The 14,685-nt window shown below is 40.2% G+C and overlaps 1 protein-coding gene across 6 annotated transcripts in view; it reads right to left on the reverse strand.

The window, feature by feature from the left end:
- FANCC (FA complementation group C) overlaps positions 1-14,685 on the reverse strand; it is a 77,439-nt gene that overhangs the window by 21,207 nt on the left and 41,547 nt on the right. For all 6 annotated transcript variants that reach the window (XR_013843765.1, XR_013843766.1, XR_013843767.1 and 3 more), the window contains 4 exons: positions 8,002-8,121; positions 6,954-7,018; positions 5,495-5,656; positions 977-1,133 (listed from right to left, as the gene is read on the reverse strand). Coding sequence is in view for 1 of the 6 variants with exons in the window: in XM_079996096.1 (XP_079852222.1) it covers positions 977-1,133; positions 5,495-5,656; positions 6,954-7,018; positions 8,002-8,121 (504 nt within the window). In the remaining 5 variants the exon portion in view is untranslated. The remainder of the gene's footprint in view (positions 1-976; positions 1,134-5,494; positions 5,657-6,953; positions 7,019-8,001; positions 8,122-14,685) is intronic.

Raw genomic sequence — 14,685 nt, forward strand, 5'->3', positions numbered from 1 at the left:
CATCTTTAACTGGCTGCTCTGGATGATAGGGGCCCATCCCTCAGCACCAAACAACCCTAATTACAGCCCAATTAGAGGCTTTTTTTGACAGATGCATTCACAATCAGTTTTAGCCAACAATAATATTGTGTTGTTAAAATGTATAACAGGAAGCCAACTCATCAATAGGACTCCATGAACTGAAAACAGAGAGGTTATATATACAGTGGTGCCTCGCAAGACGAAAAGAATCCGTTCCGCGAGTCTCTTCGTCTTGCGGTTTTTTCGTCTTGCGAAGCAACCCTATTAGTGGATTAGCGGATTAGCGCTATTAGCGGCTTAGCGGCTATTAGCGGCTTAGAAAAAGGGAGAAAAAAGAAAAAAAAATCGCAAGACTCGCAAGACGTTTTCGTCTTGCAAAGCAAGCCCATAGCGAAATTCGTCTTGCGAAGCGCCTCAAAAACGGAAAACCTTTTCGTCTAGCGGGTTTTTCGTCTTGCGAGGCATTCATCTTGCGGGGCACCACTGTACCTTTGTTAGCCCTGAAAATCTTTCAATAAAAACAATTAAAAAATGAAAATCACACCCTTTTTTCTTACTAATAATACTGCACTCTCAAGATTACCTTAAAGATCTATGACCTTAAAGCCATAGATCATTATGCTATTTACTCTTCTACTTATTGCTAGGACTACCGTATATGGCCAGGTTGGCACATAACGCTAAACCATGGTTAATGTAAATCAAGTTTTAGAAACTACCACCCAAGTATGGTTTATGAGTGTGGTTTATTCACAGTCAAGCCATGAAGCCGCATTCAGATGAACAAATAAACCATGACTTAGTATTGCATATGCACAAAGTCTACAAGTACCACTTGGACTGCTTGCTCCTGAATATACTTTTATTGTGTATTTTAGAAATATTTAAAGGACTTTTGGTACAACAGGAGCAGCAAAATCTTAATAGTTTTCTAATGCCAGTACATCCCACTTACCAATAAGGAAGATTTTATCAGGCATGCCATCTCTTCCAGTGAACTTGGCTGAGTTGAGATTAGAATTTCAAGATTCTGCAGCACTGCTTTCTCCAGACCAGGCAGATGGCGAAGCCACAACTGCAGCACAGCAGATTCAGGCAAGAAAATCTTTTTTCTGTATTGGAAAAATAAATAAAATGTTCATCTCAGCCTACTATGAAACAGATGTCTTGTGACTGGCAATGCCCACCTGAGTAGCCATGCTGTGCCATAACAACGTAACAACCCTGCTACATCAGCCAAGGCCATATCTGGTCCAGCATTCTGGCTACAGTGGCTTACCAGATGCCTACAGGAAACCCACAAACAGGACATGAGGGCAATAAAGTCATTGTTCATGCCCCCCCCCCCCAAATTGCAATAGTGATGGCCAAAAACAGTCTCAAATTTCCAAATGGACCCAGAAGGTTGGGAACCCCTGCTCTAAGTTTCCATTGTCTGGTGGTGAATGAGATTTTCTCCTCCTCCATTTTAATCTTGGAGTCCACATTCCTGGCCACAAAACTGCCCTCCTTCCTTTAAAAAGAACATAAAATCATATGCAAGTCCAGAATTTTCTTTTTCATTGCTCTTTCATAATTGTTTCCAGTTGCTGTGCTAACTGAAGCAAGCTGGAATTAGAATAATTACAGAACAGTAAGAATAATAATTAGCAACCTTTTCTTCATTTTATGAACAATTTCCAGCTTACTGCGTGCACACTATGCCCACGACCAGAAACATTGTTGTGTTCTAATGATGGGTGCTAATGTGAACTTTTTCTATGATTTATTTCTGTAGATCATGGCATTACTGAAGTTGGCATAATTTAATATAAAAAAATACCCCTGAATTTTAAACTATTTTAACCCTTGTACTGGTCCATATCTTAAATATGACCCGGAAGGCATGAGAAAATATTCCGATCTCTGAATACCTAAAATAAAGATCAGCACATGAATCTCGTGTTATCAGCAAAGTTTAACTATCACCTCTTATAGGAAAAAATGGAGTTTTGCACAGAAAATGGAACCTTCTGTGAAAAATAAACCCCCCCTTTTGCCTCTACACTCTCAAGAACCAGCCTCACACTTCACTGGATCATGGACCAAGAAAGGGAAGAGAGTGACACTGTAGGCTTGTGTATAGTACATTGATGGGGAGAACTCTCAAACAAAACCATTGATTTAGGTTCTACTTAATTCAGGACAGGTATACCCCTTCTCCACCCTTTCTCACATCACTTTATTGTGGGTACTGTGGCAAACAATCACATTCACTCTCCAGGCTTTTGGAGTTAGAACATCTTTTTACTCTCAAGATCAAGGTGGCATGCTGCCCACTTATATTGTAACTTTGCTGTCTAAAAGCAGCAGCCATATACTGTTACTCTTATTTCAAGTAATAATCCAATCTTTATGTATTCCTCAGATGTGTGAACTTTTTGTGGGCACAAGGATGGGGAACATAGTCATAGTGGACACACATTTAATCTAACAGTTTAGGTTCTTAAACCTCTTAAGAGTGTATCTAGGAATACATATGGGTTCTGCGGTACACCTTGTAACATTGCTTAGTTAAACTTGGATGTAATAGGGTGGGAAATGAGGGTGTGATGGCTTGTTACTTTTCATTTTTTTATCTCTAGTTATAAGATCTCACCTTTAAGTTATTTCAGACAGGACCCCCACTTTCAGTGCATATTGAAGATGCTTGCTTTTCTTATTCCTTTAATCTCTGCTGACACCATTTAATTCTATATATTACCTTATTTACCAACGATCACACAGTACCTAAGTTTAAGCTAAGGAGCTAATAGATCAGGAGAGTTAAATGTGATTTATTAATATTTGTAATAGCAGATAATAGGATTTTTAGCATATGATACTTTGGTTGCTATCTCCCTTGCATTAGTTCTTTTCCGTATTCTAAACCAATAGCCAGTTGCCCTCATCTTCTCCCCTCACAGGCTTTTTTCAGATGACTTAACCTAAATTCTTCCTTCTGGTCAGTGGCTCACTGCTTCTTGTGGACAACTGTGAACAGGTAACAATCTGACTTTCACACTTCCAGGAAATGTTGCTGCTGTCTCCCACTACCTCCCACTACGATCTCAGTTTCAGATTGATTTCAGCCCATGGTCCCATACAGAAGGTTGTGATATATTCTATGTTAGCCTCATCATGAAGTTGTTTGAATTATTCAAACATTACATAGATATAGACTGCAGTTTGAGGGGTACATCCAGTTTTGATAGAACATACTTCTCTTGTGTGGTGTACTGCTTGCCTCTCTCATTATGCCCTTTGGTGCATAAAATGCCAAGAGGCATACATTCTTCCCAAAACAAAGCAACACTTCTTATTGTTTGGGGTGTGGTCTGGCCCCTAATGCCATCATTAATGCATACACTGCTGTTTTGATAGATGTATGTTGAATCAGGCCTTCCTTGTGGCAGGGCAGGTGCTCCTAATAAAGTGAGCTTGCCTTTCCCTGTGGATCAGGCAAGCCCCCAAATAAATGTGATGCTATGTGACAAAACAGAGTATCTTTAAAACTTACTATGAAGTAGTCGACTTTTTTTTTTTAATCAATTGGCTTGATCACTACACAAAATCATAGCTTTGGTTGGCCACAATGACAATATAGAGCCTGAGCCCCAAAATGCAAAACAACTCCTTTGTACTCAGTGTTGCCTGCTCTATCAGATCTTTCATTTCGTAGAAGGCAAGCCACCCACCATTTCACAGAAGGAAACTTCTCTCTCTGCCAGCCAACACACCACCCCTCCCAATGAAATAGCTTTCTTCCTCTTGCTGTTCACGTCTAGTTGGACGCTACCCACAGAGAACGGTTCTCTTTTCCAAGTGTGCTGACCAGTTAGAACCGTGGTGGTCTTAAACAGAAAGCTTGGACAGAATGCAGGAAGAATGAAATGAAACTTTATACTTTGTAATCTGGTGCTGAAGGGATTAGAGCGTCTGGCAGGTGCCCTGGTAGGTCTCTGTGGGTGCACCCAGGAGCCACATTCAGAATCCCAGTCTTAAGAGTGCTTCTGTATCGTCAGCATCAAAAATATAAAACCCACTGGTGCAAAAGGCAGCCCAACAATGAAAACATCAGTCAGGAACCAGAAGACTGTCCTTTCCTTTCAAGAGGCCCGTGCAGAGCTTGTCTGAAGCCTGAACAGGAATCTTGTTAGAATACAAGTTATAAACTCAAACTAAAAAGCAGCCAGTCCCTGGTGTAGGCCCCCAGACAGCTTAGCCCTCCAAGGCCTGGGGCAAATGTGCCTGGCTTCCCACCACCACCACCGACCTGCCTTTCAGGACATTCTGAGGACAAAGGAGAAAGAGAGAAACGGATCTCCCTTCAAGTAAAGGTGTGGACGGAAGCATGGAATGCAACAGGAGCACTACTCCCCTTTGCATAAGAACAGAAATTGTCAATTAGAAGAAAATGTATGAGTTTTCAAAGAAGCTAAGTAATAATTCAGGATTTCTTAGAAAAAAATGTGCTAATAAATAATTTCCCTGGGGTTTTTTGGCAAGGAGAAACCATTCAGTATGTTCTCTCTTGTGAGTGGACTTGCATATTTTTCTATGCCAGAGACTCCTGTACTTCCTTGCCTGAACAATAAAAAAATGCATTCACCTGCCCTAAACACCTCAGTTGATAGCTGGGTGGCAGCAGGCAGAACAAATTCAAAGACTCACCTGAATCATCACTGCAAAAAGTCACTGCAGGGTAGAATCAAGTAATGTGATCACTAAGAGATGCAATCCAGAAGGAGAACATGCTCTTCCTGATCCACAAAATGCAATTCATGAGCAGAAATAAATTTGTTCACCTGTATCAACCATATAAGCGACGCGGGTGGCACTGTGGGTTAAACCACAGAGCCTAGGACTTGCCGATCAGAAGGTAGGCGGTTCAAATCCCCGTGACGGGGTGAGCTCCTGTTGCTCGGTCCCTGCTCCTGCCCACCTAGCAGGTCGAAAGCACGTCAAAGTGCAAGTAGATAAATAGGTATCGCTCCAGCGGGAAGGTAAACGCTATTTCCGTGTGCTGCTCTGGTTCGCCAGAAGTGGCTTAGTCATGCTGGCCACATGACCCGGAAGCTGTACACTGGCTCCCTCGGCCAATAAAGCGAGATGAGCGCCGCAACCCCAGAGTTGGCCACAACTGGACCTAATGGTCAGTTTTTTACCTTTACCTATCAACCATGGTCAGGGGTCCCTTTACCTTTACCTATCAACCATACAGGAGACACAAAAGCCTGTCAAAGAGGGTAAGATCAAACAGCAGCCAGACATTCTGTGAGCCCATGTGCACTCCTATATGGAAGCATGCATATTAGCTACATAGAGGTGCTATGGAATGAATATATGCTGTTCCAATATGGTAGATAACAGAAGAAACAAACATGAAATTTCAACAGATGGTTAACCATAATTTCAATGAAAGGGGAACTGGGGTGTTTTCTAGGCTACTTACTGTAACACAGCCTTATTCACCGCTTCTAAAAATTCAGCATGGAGGACCTCTTGTGATCCATCTTCATGATAGCTAAGAAGTGCTTCCAGCAGTGGCATTACATCAGGCAAAGTAATAAGAGGTATACAGAGAAGGGATATGGATTTTACCCGTGAAGACATACTGGAGAAACAAAATAAGGTTTCTTTTGTAGGATGAAACGGTTATATTTTTACTTTTCTAAAACATTAAACACAGAGAACTAGAACAAATATCTACTTGTAGCTAAAAGGAAGACATTTTTATCCTAAGGACTAGCAAAATAAATAAAAAATATATAAATTAAAATAAAATAAATATTTATTTGAAATGCAGCTACATTCACAACACATTGCATACCTCAACTACATTCATATGTTTAGGCAGGGTACACTCTTGCTCTGACAACAATAAACACTTGGACTTGTATAGAACAATACTCAAGAGAACACCAGAGACATATTACCCATGACAGAGCTTTCAGCAGATTCACAGAGAAATCCCAACTCAACAGAAATTTTGCTATTGACTGACATCAGGTGTGCAGCTGAAAGAAACATGAACTTTCTCTGGCTCTTTTCCAAGATTCTGTGATTTGTGCACAATGCAATCTAATTTCCATGGTTTCCAAGTGGACAGACAAAAACTGTAAAATCAAGTCTCCAAGCGATAGGAGTATAGTTTCAGTAATGGAGATTACTGGAGAAATGCCCTGGATTATTGGAGTAGTAAAATCTACATTTAAAGAAAATAAAGCTCATACAAATCTGCAAGCGTATATACAAGATGAGCTGCTATACCTGGAGCAGAACATTGCCTGCATGGCTATGGCTTGATATGGGAACAGATAACATTGTTTGAGCTGTGAGGCAGGTGAAATAAAATATGCGAAGACAACCGGTCTGCCTCTGCCACTTGAGGTAGAACTGGTATTGGTTGTGTGACGTGCTTTCCATCAACTGCCAAACTATGACCCTATCTGAGATAATCTGGTTGCAGTGATCTATCTATGCTTTGGTAACCTCAATATTAGATGACTGCAATGTGCTTTACCTTGGGTTGCCTTTGTAGACAGTTCAGTAACTAAATACTGCAGAACGTGGTCCCCCAATTGCTCACAGGCTCAAGGGAAGATTATCATGAAACACTGATTGGGGTGAGTTGCAGTTGAATCAAGTAAAATACTGAAGGATGATGCAATGTTCAATTAGCTAGTACATATGTCTGTGATTTTAGCTGGGAGAAAGGCACCGTTGCAGTGCAGGTTGAGGATTCACTGTGAGCTGTTTTGCTAAGTAATATACTTACCACAAAAATGTTTAAGAACAGTTTGAAATAGACATATTTAATGTTTTTTTCAGTATAAGTGCTTTTCCACAAAAGAAACAGAACATTCATTCTAGTCATCTATATACTAAAATCACAGAAAGATAATACTAACCTTTGTTGTCTGTTAACTCCATTAAACTGATTTCTGCTGAGTTCTGTCACTAACGATAAGACCACCTGTTTAATAAAGTCAATCAAATGTTACAAAGAAGGACATATTTCAGTGAAGGTTGCATCAGTAGTATTTTCTCATAGTATTATGATGTGGCAAGATTTGGTATTGTATCAATTGGAGTGTTATTAATGAAAAATTAATAAAAAATATTTACAAAAAAGTAGTATTTTCTCGTTGTTATGATTTGCATCTCCAAGTGAATTAATAATCTCTGTACTTTTTGTGACTTATGGTCTTGACCATAAATCAAGAACTGAAAAGAACCCATGGGTATTTATTTTTTATTTTAAAAACTTATACAGTGGTACCTTGGGTTAAGTACTTAATTTGTTCCAGAGGTCCGTTCTTAACCTGAAACTGTTCTTAACCTGAAGCACCACTTTAGCTAATGGGGCCTCCTGCTGCTGCCACGCCACCGGAGCACGATTTCTGTCCTCATCCTGAAGCAAAGTTCTTAACCCGAGGTACTATTTCTGTGTTAGCGGAGTCTGTAACCTGAAGCGTATGTAGCCCGAGGTACCACTTTATCACACCTAACTCTCTTCTAAGAGACTGAAGGTGGCTAACAAGTTGTCCCTCTAGGCAGGGGAGGCTAGAGAAGTGCTAAGTACTTTCCCCCTTCTCACTGTCCTTGTACTCTCTGCAAGGTGAGGGAATGGTTATCAGACATCCTTGACAAATAAACTCTAGCTAAGAAGTTGTTAAGTGGCTGACTTTCTCTTAATCTTGTGTGATTTCTTATATGTTCCTCCATCTCTCAAGCTTCTATGGTAACATATTGTGTCAAGTGGCTTAGAGAATGGCTCTGAACTAACACACTGAATTTACAAAGGCATTTTGCATGCTTCTGAAGCACTCCATGAAGGCAAAGATGAAAAGGGGCACTTGCCAACAGTTGCCATGGCAAGCATGGTAAGCACATTTGTAGGCTCCTGATACAATCCACCATGCTTGTAGCTAAAGGTTAAATGTACTAAGTACTCACATTTTCAATTAATTTAGAATAGTAATCTGCAGACGTGAACCCAAGAGTTGAAATAAAGTTGTTGATATCAGTGTCATGATTTCTCAGCCCAGAAAATAAGAGCAAGTGGCACAATGAACCCTAGAGGAAAAGTCAACAGGAGAGAGAAATATCTGATTAAAAACTAAGCAACTTCTGTTATTGTCATAGGGTTAGCAGGAAAGCAAATGCATCGATTACAGGCTTTATGTAACTTGAATTCAATTCAATATCTGTACCTTCAACAGTAAGCTATGGAACTTACAGAGGAGGCAATGAGTCCAAAACATTTTATCTCAAATAAGGAAGATTTCTATTAAAAAGAAGAATAATTAAAAGAAACAAATGGAAATTAGCAAGTGTCAAATCCTTTCATGAATCTTGGGAATGTATATAAAATTACGTAACGAATGCTCCGATAAAATATTTATCACACATTTGAAAGGGCACAAGCTGAAAAATATGCCAACATGATTTAAATGGCAGAATCAAATGGGCTATAAGAAACACAAAGCCTGAAGGGCAGTGTATGGGGAGATTATGTGGGCTGCTATTCCAGCCCCACTGAGGAGATTCTCCTGCTGTTCTATAGTCACAGCTTTCCCCTTCTAGGGACATGGTAAAGTTCCACACACTTATCATTTGCACAGCATTATTGTGTGACATAACTCTGAGATGCATCATCCTATGGATATGTGTAGACTATGAAGAGCCTTAAAGGTTGTGGGGAAAGGCTTTTCCTGATAGGACTTGAACAGCCACAGACTTTATGAATGATGTGTGCTGCACATCCCCTCTGGAATCTGCATCTGATAGGCCCAAACTGAGAGAGTTTGAGAGCTCCTCTTAGGAACTCAGACCTCTTGTCTCTTGCGTTGTGATTTAAATAGAAGTGCTCTGGCACCCCTTTACAAGGTTCCCTCTTCTCTGCGAAGTTAGATCTCTTGTTTCTTCAAAATTACAAGATCCTAGAATAGTTTGTGATCCTGCACAGGCTTCTTTACAGTGACTTTTTACAGGCCACACCAGAAACATCCATGAAGTAGATCAAGGCTGTGGCATATTGCACATTCTAGATCTGACTCGTATACTAGTATAGTAATATGAACCCAGGATTATCCATGTATAAATTATTTTTTAATTGTGTGTGTGTGTGTGTGTGTGTGTGTGTATTTGAAGTGAATTGCTCAATGAGTCATATATATTTTAAACACATGCAGTTTTGTTACACAGCGTGATAAAATGGAAATACATAACAATATATAGGAAAAGAAATATAGCTTCCAAAAAGTAGAACCCCAAAGCCTTTCTTTCTTACTATTCCAGAGCACAAGTTGAACAGACAAAATAAATACTTTTATAGATCTACTGTAAAAAAAGAAAGAACACAAAGTATTTTGTTCTACCCACAGTTCGCAGAAAGAAAACTGTTATACTGCCATCTAGTGGTTTAAATGTTAAAACAGGAAATAGTGCTTTGGATTTAAAGCAAGACTGATCATTGTGGTGGCCAAACTTCAAACATAAAAACAAACACAAACCAATATATTTTTATGATTTGTCCTAATTTCAGTCATTAGTCTTCTATAATTGCTTTGAAGGTGCAGATCAGCTCTAATTTTTAAAAAATGTTAGCATTTTCTAGCCCAATTCAAGCCTGCACAAATCGTTATTCAGCCACTACGTAGAATGTAGAGTACCATACTAATTCCAATGGCTTGGTCTAACCGCTAGCCATCAAAAGGCCATTAATCAGGATCCTCCTGACCACCATCAAACCCAATGAGAACTCAATTTCTATCTAGACCTTCACTTATTGGTAGAACACATGCTTTGCCCAGTCGTATGTTCAATTCTTGACATCTCCAGACATGGCTGGAAAACATTCCTATCTGAAATCCTAGAATTCTTATTGCTGATCAGTGTACACAATACTGAGCTAAATAGAGCAACGAATCAGTAAAAGGCAGCTTCCTCCTAATTTTGTATAAGCAAAGAATAGGCTCACAACAATGCTATGGATAACATGAAACCTTTCTCTTCCCTCACATTTTCTGGTTGTTTCTAAGTACTTTGGAAATCAAAGGCAGATAAATAAAATCTTTCATTTCCTTTTCATTTATTATGCACGTTTCAGCTTGTCAATACAGTCATACCTTGGTTCTCGAACAGAATGCGTTCCGGGAGTCCATTCGACTTTCGGAACTGTTCAAAAACCAAGACGTGGCTTCCGATTGGCTACAGGCATCTCCTGCAGCCAATCGGAAGCCGCAGAAGCTACACCGGATGTTCAGCTTCTGAAAATCATTCGAAAACCAGAACACTCACTTCCAGTTTTCAATTGTCCAGGAGCCAAAACGTACAAGTTCCAAGGCATTTGGCAACCAAGGTATGACTGTATCCTTCTTAAATTGTGGTGCCCAGAATAACACAGTAGTCCAGGTGTGGTCTGACCAAGGCAGAATAGAGAGCAACTATGACTTCCCTTGAGGGACGCAGGTGGAGCTGTGGGTAAAACCTCAGCGCCTAGGACTTGCCGATCGTATGGTCGGCGGTTCGAATCCCTGTGGTGGGGTGAGCTCCCGTCGTTCGGTCCCAGCTCCTGCCCACCTAGCAGTTCGAAAGCACCCTTAAGTGCAAGTAGATAAATAGGTACCGCTTTATAGCGGGAAGGTAAACGGCATTTCTGTGTGCTGCGCTGGTGCAGGGTCGCCAGAGCAGCTTTGTCACGCTGGCCACATGACCTGGAAGTGTCTCCGGACAGCACTAGTCCCCGGCCTCTTAAGCGAGATGGCCGCACAACCCTAGAGTCGGACACGACTGGCCCGTACGGGCAGGGATACCTTTACCTTTATGACTTCCCTTGATCAGGACACTATACTTCTGTTGATGCAGCCTAAAATAGCATTAGCTTTTTTTGCTGCTGTATCACACTGTTGACTTATGGTAAGCTGTAGTCTACTAACACCCCTATATCCTTTTCGAATGTACTACTGGAATGCAAAGTGTCCCCCATCTTATATTTGTATAGCTGGGTCTTCCTGCCCAAGTCTAGAAGCTTACATTTGTCCCTATCAAAATTCCTTTTGCTAGTTTTGGTCCATTCTCCAATCTGTTAAGGTCATATTGAATCCCACTTTCTGTCTTCAAGAGGCATTGGCTGCTCCCAGTTTGGTGTCATCTGCAAATTTGACAAGCAATACTTTCATCCAAGTCATTTCTAAAGATTTGAAACAACAATGGATTCAGGACAGAACCCTACGGCACCCCACTTGTCACTTTCCCCCCCGGATGATGAAGAACTATTAATTAGTACTTTTGGAGTTCAGTCAGTCAACCAGATACAAATCCACCTAACAGTTATCTTGTCCAATGAAAATTTCTGAACTGCTGAAGTCACCAGATACCTCTCTAAGCCTCTTCCTCCAAACAGTGGCAAACCAACAAGGAATGTGTGCTCACAACTCCTTAAGGAAAAGCTGATAAAACCATTAGCTGACTGGATGGTGGGTGGTAATGGGGAGAACATTCAGAGCACAGATCTCAAAGTTTACAAAGAAAATGCAAGTTATCACATTAAAAGAATGGAAGTCATCCTTATACCTTAGGGTAGATGATTTGTCCATGTAGCCCAAACTACAGTGGTACCTCGGGTTAAGTACTTAATTCGTTCCAGAGGTCCGTTCTTAACCTGAAACTGTTCTTAACCTGAAGCACCACTTTAGCTAATGGGGCCTCCTGCTGCCGCCGTGCCGCCAGAGCACGATTTCTGTTCTCATCCTGAAGCAAAGTTCTTAACCCAAGGTACTATTTCTGGGTTAGCAGAGTCTGTAACCTGAAACGTATGTAACCTGAAGCGTATGTAACCCGAGGTACCACTGTATCCTATTCTAATTTGGCCGAGGCTCTCAATGGTTTCAGGCAGAGATCGTCTGCATCACCTGCTGCCTAATCTTTTTAACTGAAATTGAACTTAGACCTTCTGCATACAAAGTGCTATACCACTAAGCTACAGTCTCTCCCAATCTTGCACTTCTCTGTAATTACACAAAGAATCTTGCTATTTTCAGTCATGTCCAAAGTAGGTTTCTCAAATTATAGCATTCACATCCTGAAGAGGACCACTCTGAAAAAGGTGAGTCATTTGCATTTTCTGTTTTTCCTCCTTGTCAATAACCCTATTAATTCACTAGTTTAATTCACATTTACTTTCACCAATTTCCTAAAAAAGCAAGATTAAAGCATGCATTTCTGAGGTCTTTAAGACACTAAAATCTACCAGTTCTTAACTTTCTTCTTGAAATGTTTAGAACCTCTTAAATTTACTGCTGTGTTTCTGCCTCTTTTCCTTTAAAATCCTGCTTACATGATTCTGTGTCCCCTATGCCATTTAAATGAAATTAGTAACAATAAAACACTAGTATTTGGAAAAATCCATTTCACTACAAAACAAACAGAAACCTAGAGAATTATAGTGGTTCAAGTAACTGAGAAGGAAGCCTGCTCACTTGCAGACTGTCTCAACACCCTCTGTTTATATAGCCTATTCCATGAGCAGGATGCTGACATAATACAGCTTACTGATTTTCCACACTCTGATCCAATCATAACAAAGTCTGCAGATCCTAATTTTGCTTACAAGACCTCTTGCATGCTTATTCATTAGTCCATTGAGGGAGGGAATGTAAAATCAGTTTTCTACTAACCAAAATACATTAAATAATACAATAAGTTTCAGAATACAGCTTGCACTGCACAATTATATTTCCACTAATATTTATTAAGGTCCTAACCATAAACTTAACAAGAATTTATTATCAGCATGTATGCTGATACAACCTGAACATTAGGTGTTGTTTCCCGACATACAAAAATTGAATCAAAGAGGGAAATACAAATATTATCCATTTGAAAACCTTGAACAAATTAGGGTTTGAAAGTGCATAATTACAAATGCTGAACTCCTGGATTTTACTCTTGGATTTTACCCTCTATTGTCTTGCAGGGTATCGCTGGGAGAAGAAAAGGTTAAGGAGTAAACCCTACACAAATCTGGAGTGGAGTCCCCAATATGACTGGATGGTGCATTGTATGCCTCTTTCTGGCAACTCCGGCAGCCAAGCTGGTGCCAAATGTATTGCTCTGCTTTTGTTTGGACCACATCAGTGAGGCCAAGATGGGGGTTTGGTGTCTGCACATCCCAAGACCTCTACACACTTTCATCAGTTCCAACCAGTATGGACAATGGCAAGGGTTGTAGGATGACAAAAGTTGTATTCTAACAACATCAAGTTTCTCATCCATGATGTTCGCAATGAGAAACTAAGAAGGAAGATTCTTTGTCAGAGGAAGACCATCTAGGTATCCAACTCAAAGTCTACAAGTCACATGAACTAACCTAACAAGTTAAATATCTCTTTGAGAGAGGGATGCCAAATATATTTCTATATATACCAATCCAAGGATCATCTAGTCCAACCCCCTGCAATGCAGGAATCACAGCTAAATAATCCTTGACAGAGGGCCATCCAACTTCTCTTTAAAAACCTCAAATGAACGAAATATAGTATCCAAATCAAGGGAAGCTATAGTACCACTCTATTTTGCCTTGGTCAGACAACACCTAAAATACTGTGTCCAGTTCTGGGCACCACAAATTAATTTAATAATAATAATAATAATAATAATAATAATAATAATAATAATAATTAATAATAATTCATTTACAGCCCACCCATCTGCCTAGGTTGCCCAAGCCACTCTGGACGGCTTCCAAGACATAAAAATATAATAAAACATTAAACATTAATAGTAACAATCTGATCCAATATAAAAGTCACAATAACTTTAAACAATTTATATCAAACAAAGCAACATTTACCAATCCATCAGACTGCACAACTTATAAAACTATTTTTTAAAAAATATCCCTGAATTCTTCTCCTGCCAGCTGCTGCTGCTGCTACTGTTCTCAAAGTCACAGTCTGGGAAAGGCTAGGTGGGGCAAGGCAGGTGGGAACACCATTGCCTGATGAGGAACAGAAAGTCTCTCCCTGCCCCCCACAGTTCTTCCTCTGGAGCAGCTGTCTTATAAAGGCTTCCAGGGTTGGAGGGTGGGGCAAGACAGGTGGAAAGGCAGTTGCCTGATGATGAACACAAAGTCTCTTCACCCTAAAGTTACAAGAAATGAGATTCCAGCTAAACATCAGGAAGAACTTTCTGATAGTAAGAGCTGTTCGACAGTGGAATGGATTTCCTCAAGAGACTGTGGACTCTCCTTCCTTGGAGGTTTTTAAGATGACCCTTGGGGTTCCTTCCCACACTACAATTCTATGAAGGAGAGTCCATCACCTTTTGAAGTTGTCCGTTCCACTGTCAAACACTTCTTACTATCTGCAGGTTCTTCCTAATGTTTAACTGGATTTTTTTTTCAGCAATCAGGCATCATATTTGGCAAAAGAGTTAACACATTCATTTGAGGGGTGGGAAAAAATTAATGGTAGTATGTTTACTTCAAAGAGAGCCATCCCCTACCCCTGAGCATGCCCTGTATAATTACAACTGACAAAAACAAGGAGGACAAAGAAAGTGGAGGGAAGCAACCTATCAGAAAAACTGGCATAAGCAAAAAAAGTACTAAGAGGCCTGTGTAATGCTGTTTACTTC

Source organism: Podarcis cretensis (genome assembly GCF_951804945.1).
Source record: "Podarcis cretensis genome assembly, chromosome: 11".
Taxonomy (NCBI): Eukaryota; Metazoa; Chordata; class Lepidosauria; order Squamata; family Lacertidae; genus Podarcis; species Podarcis cretensis.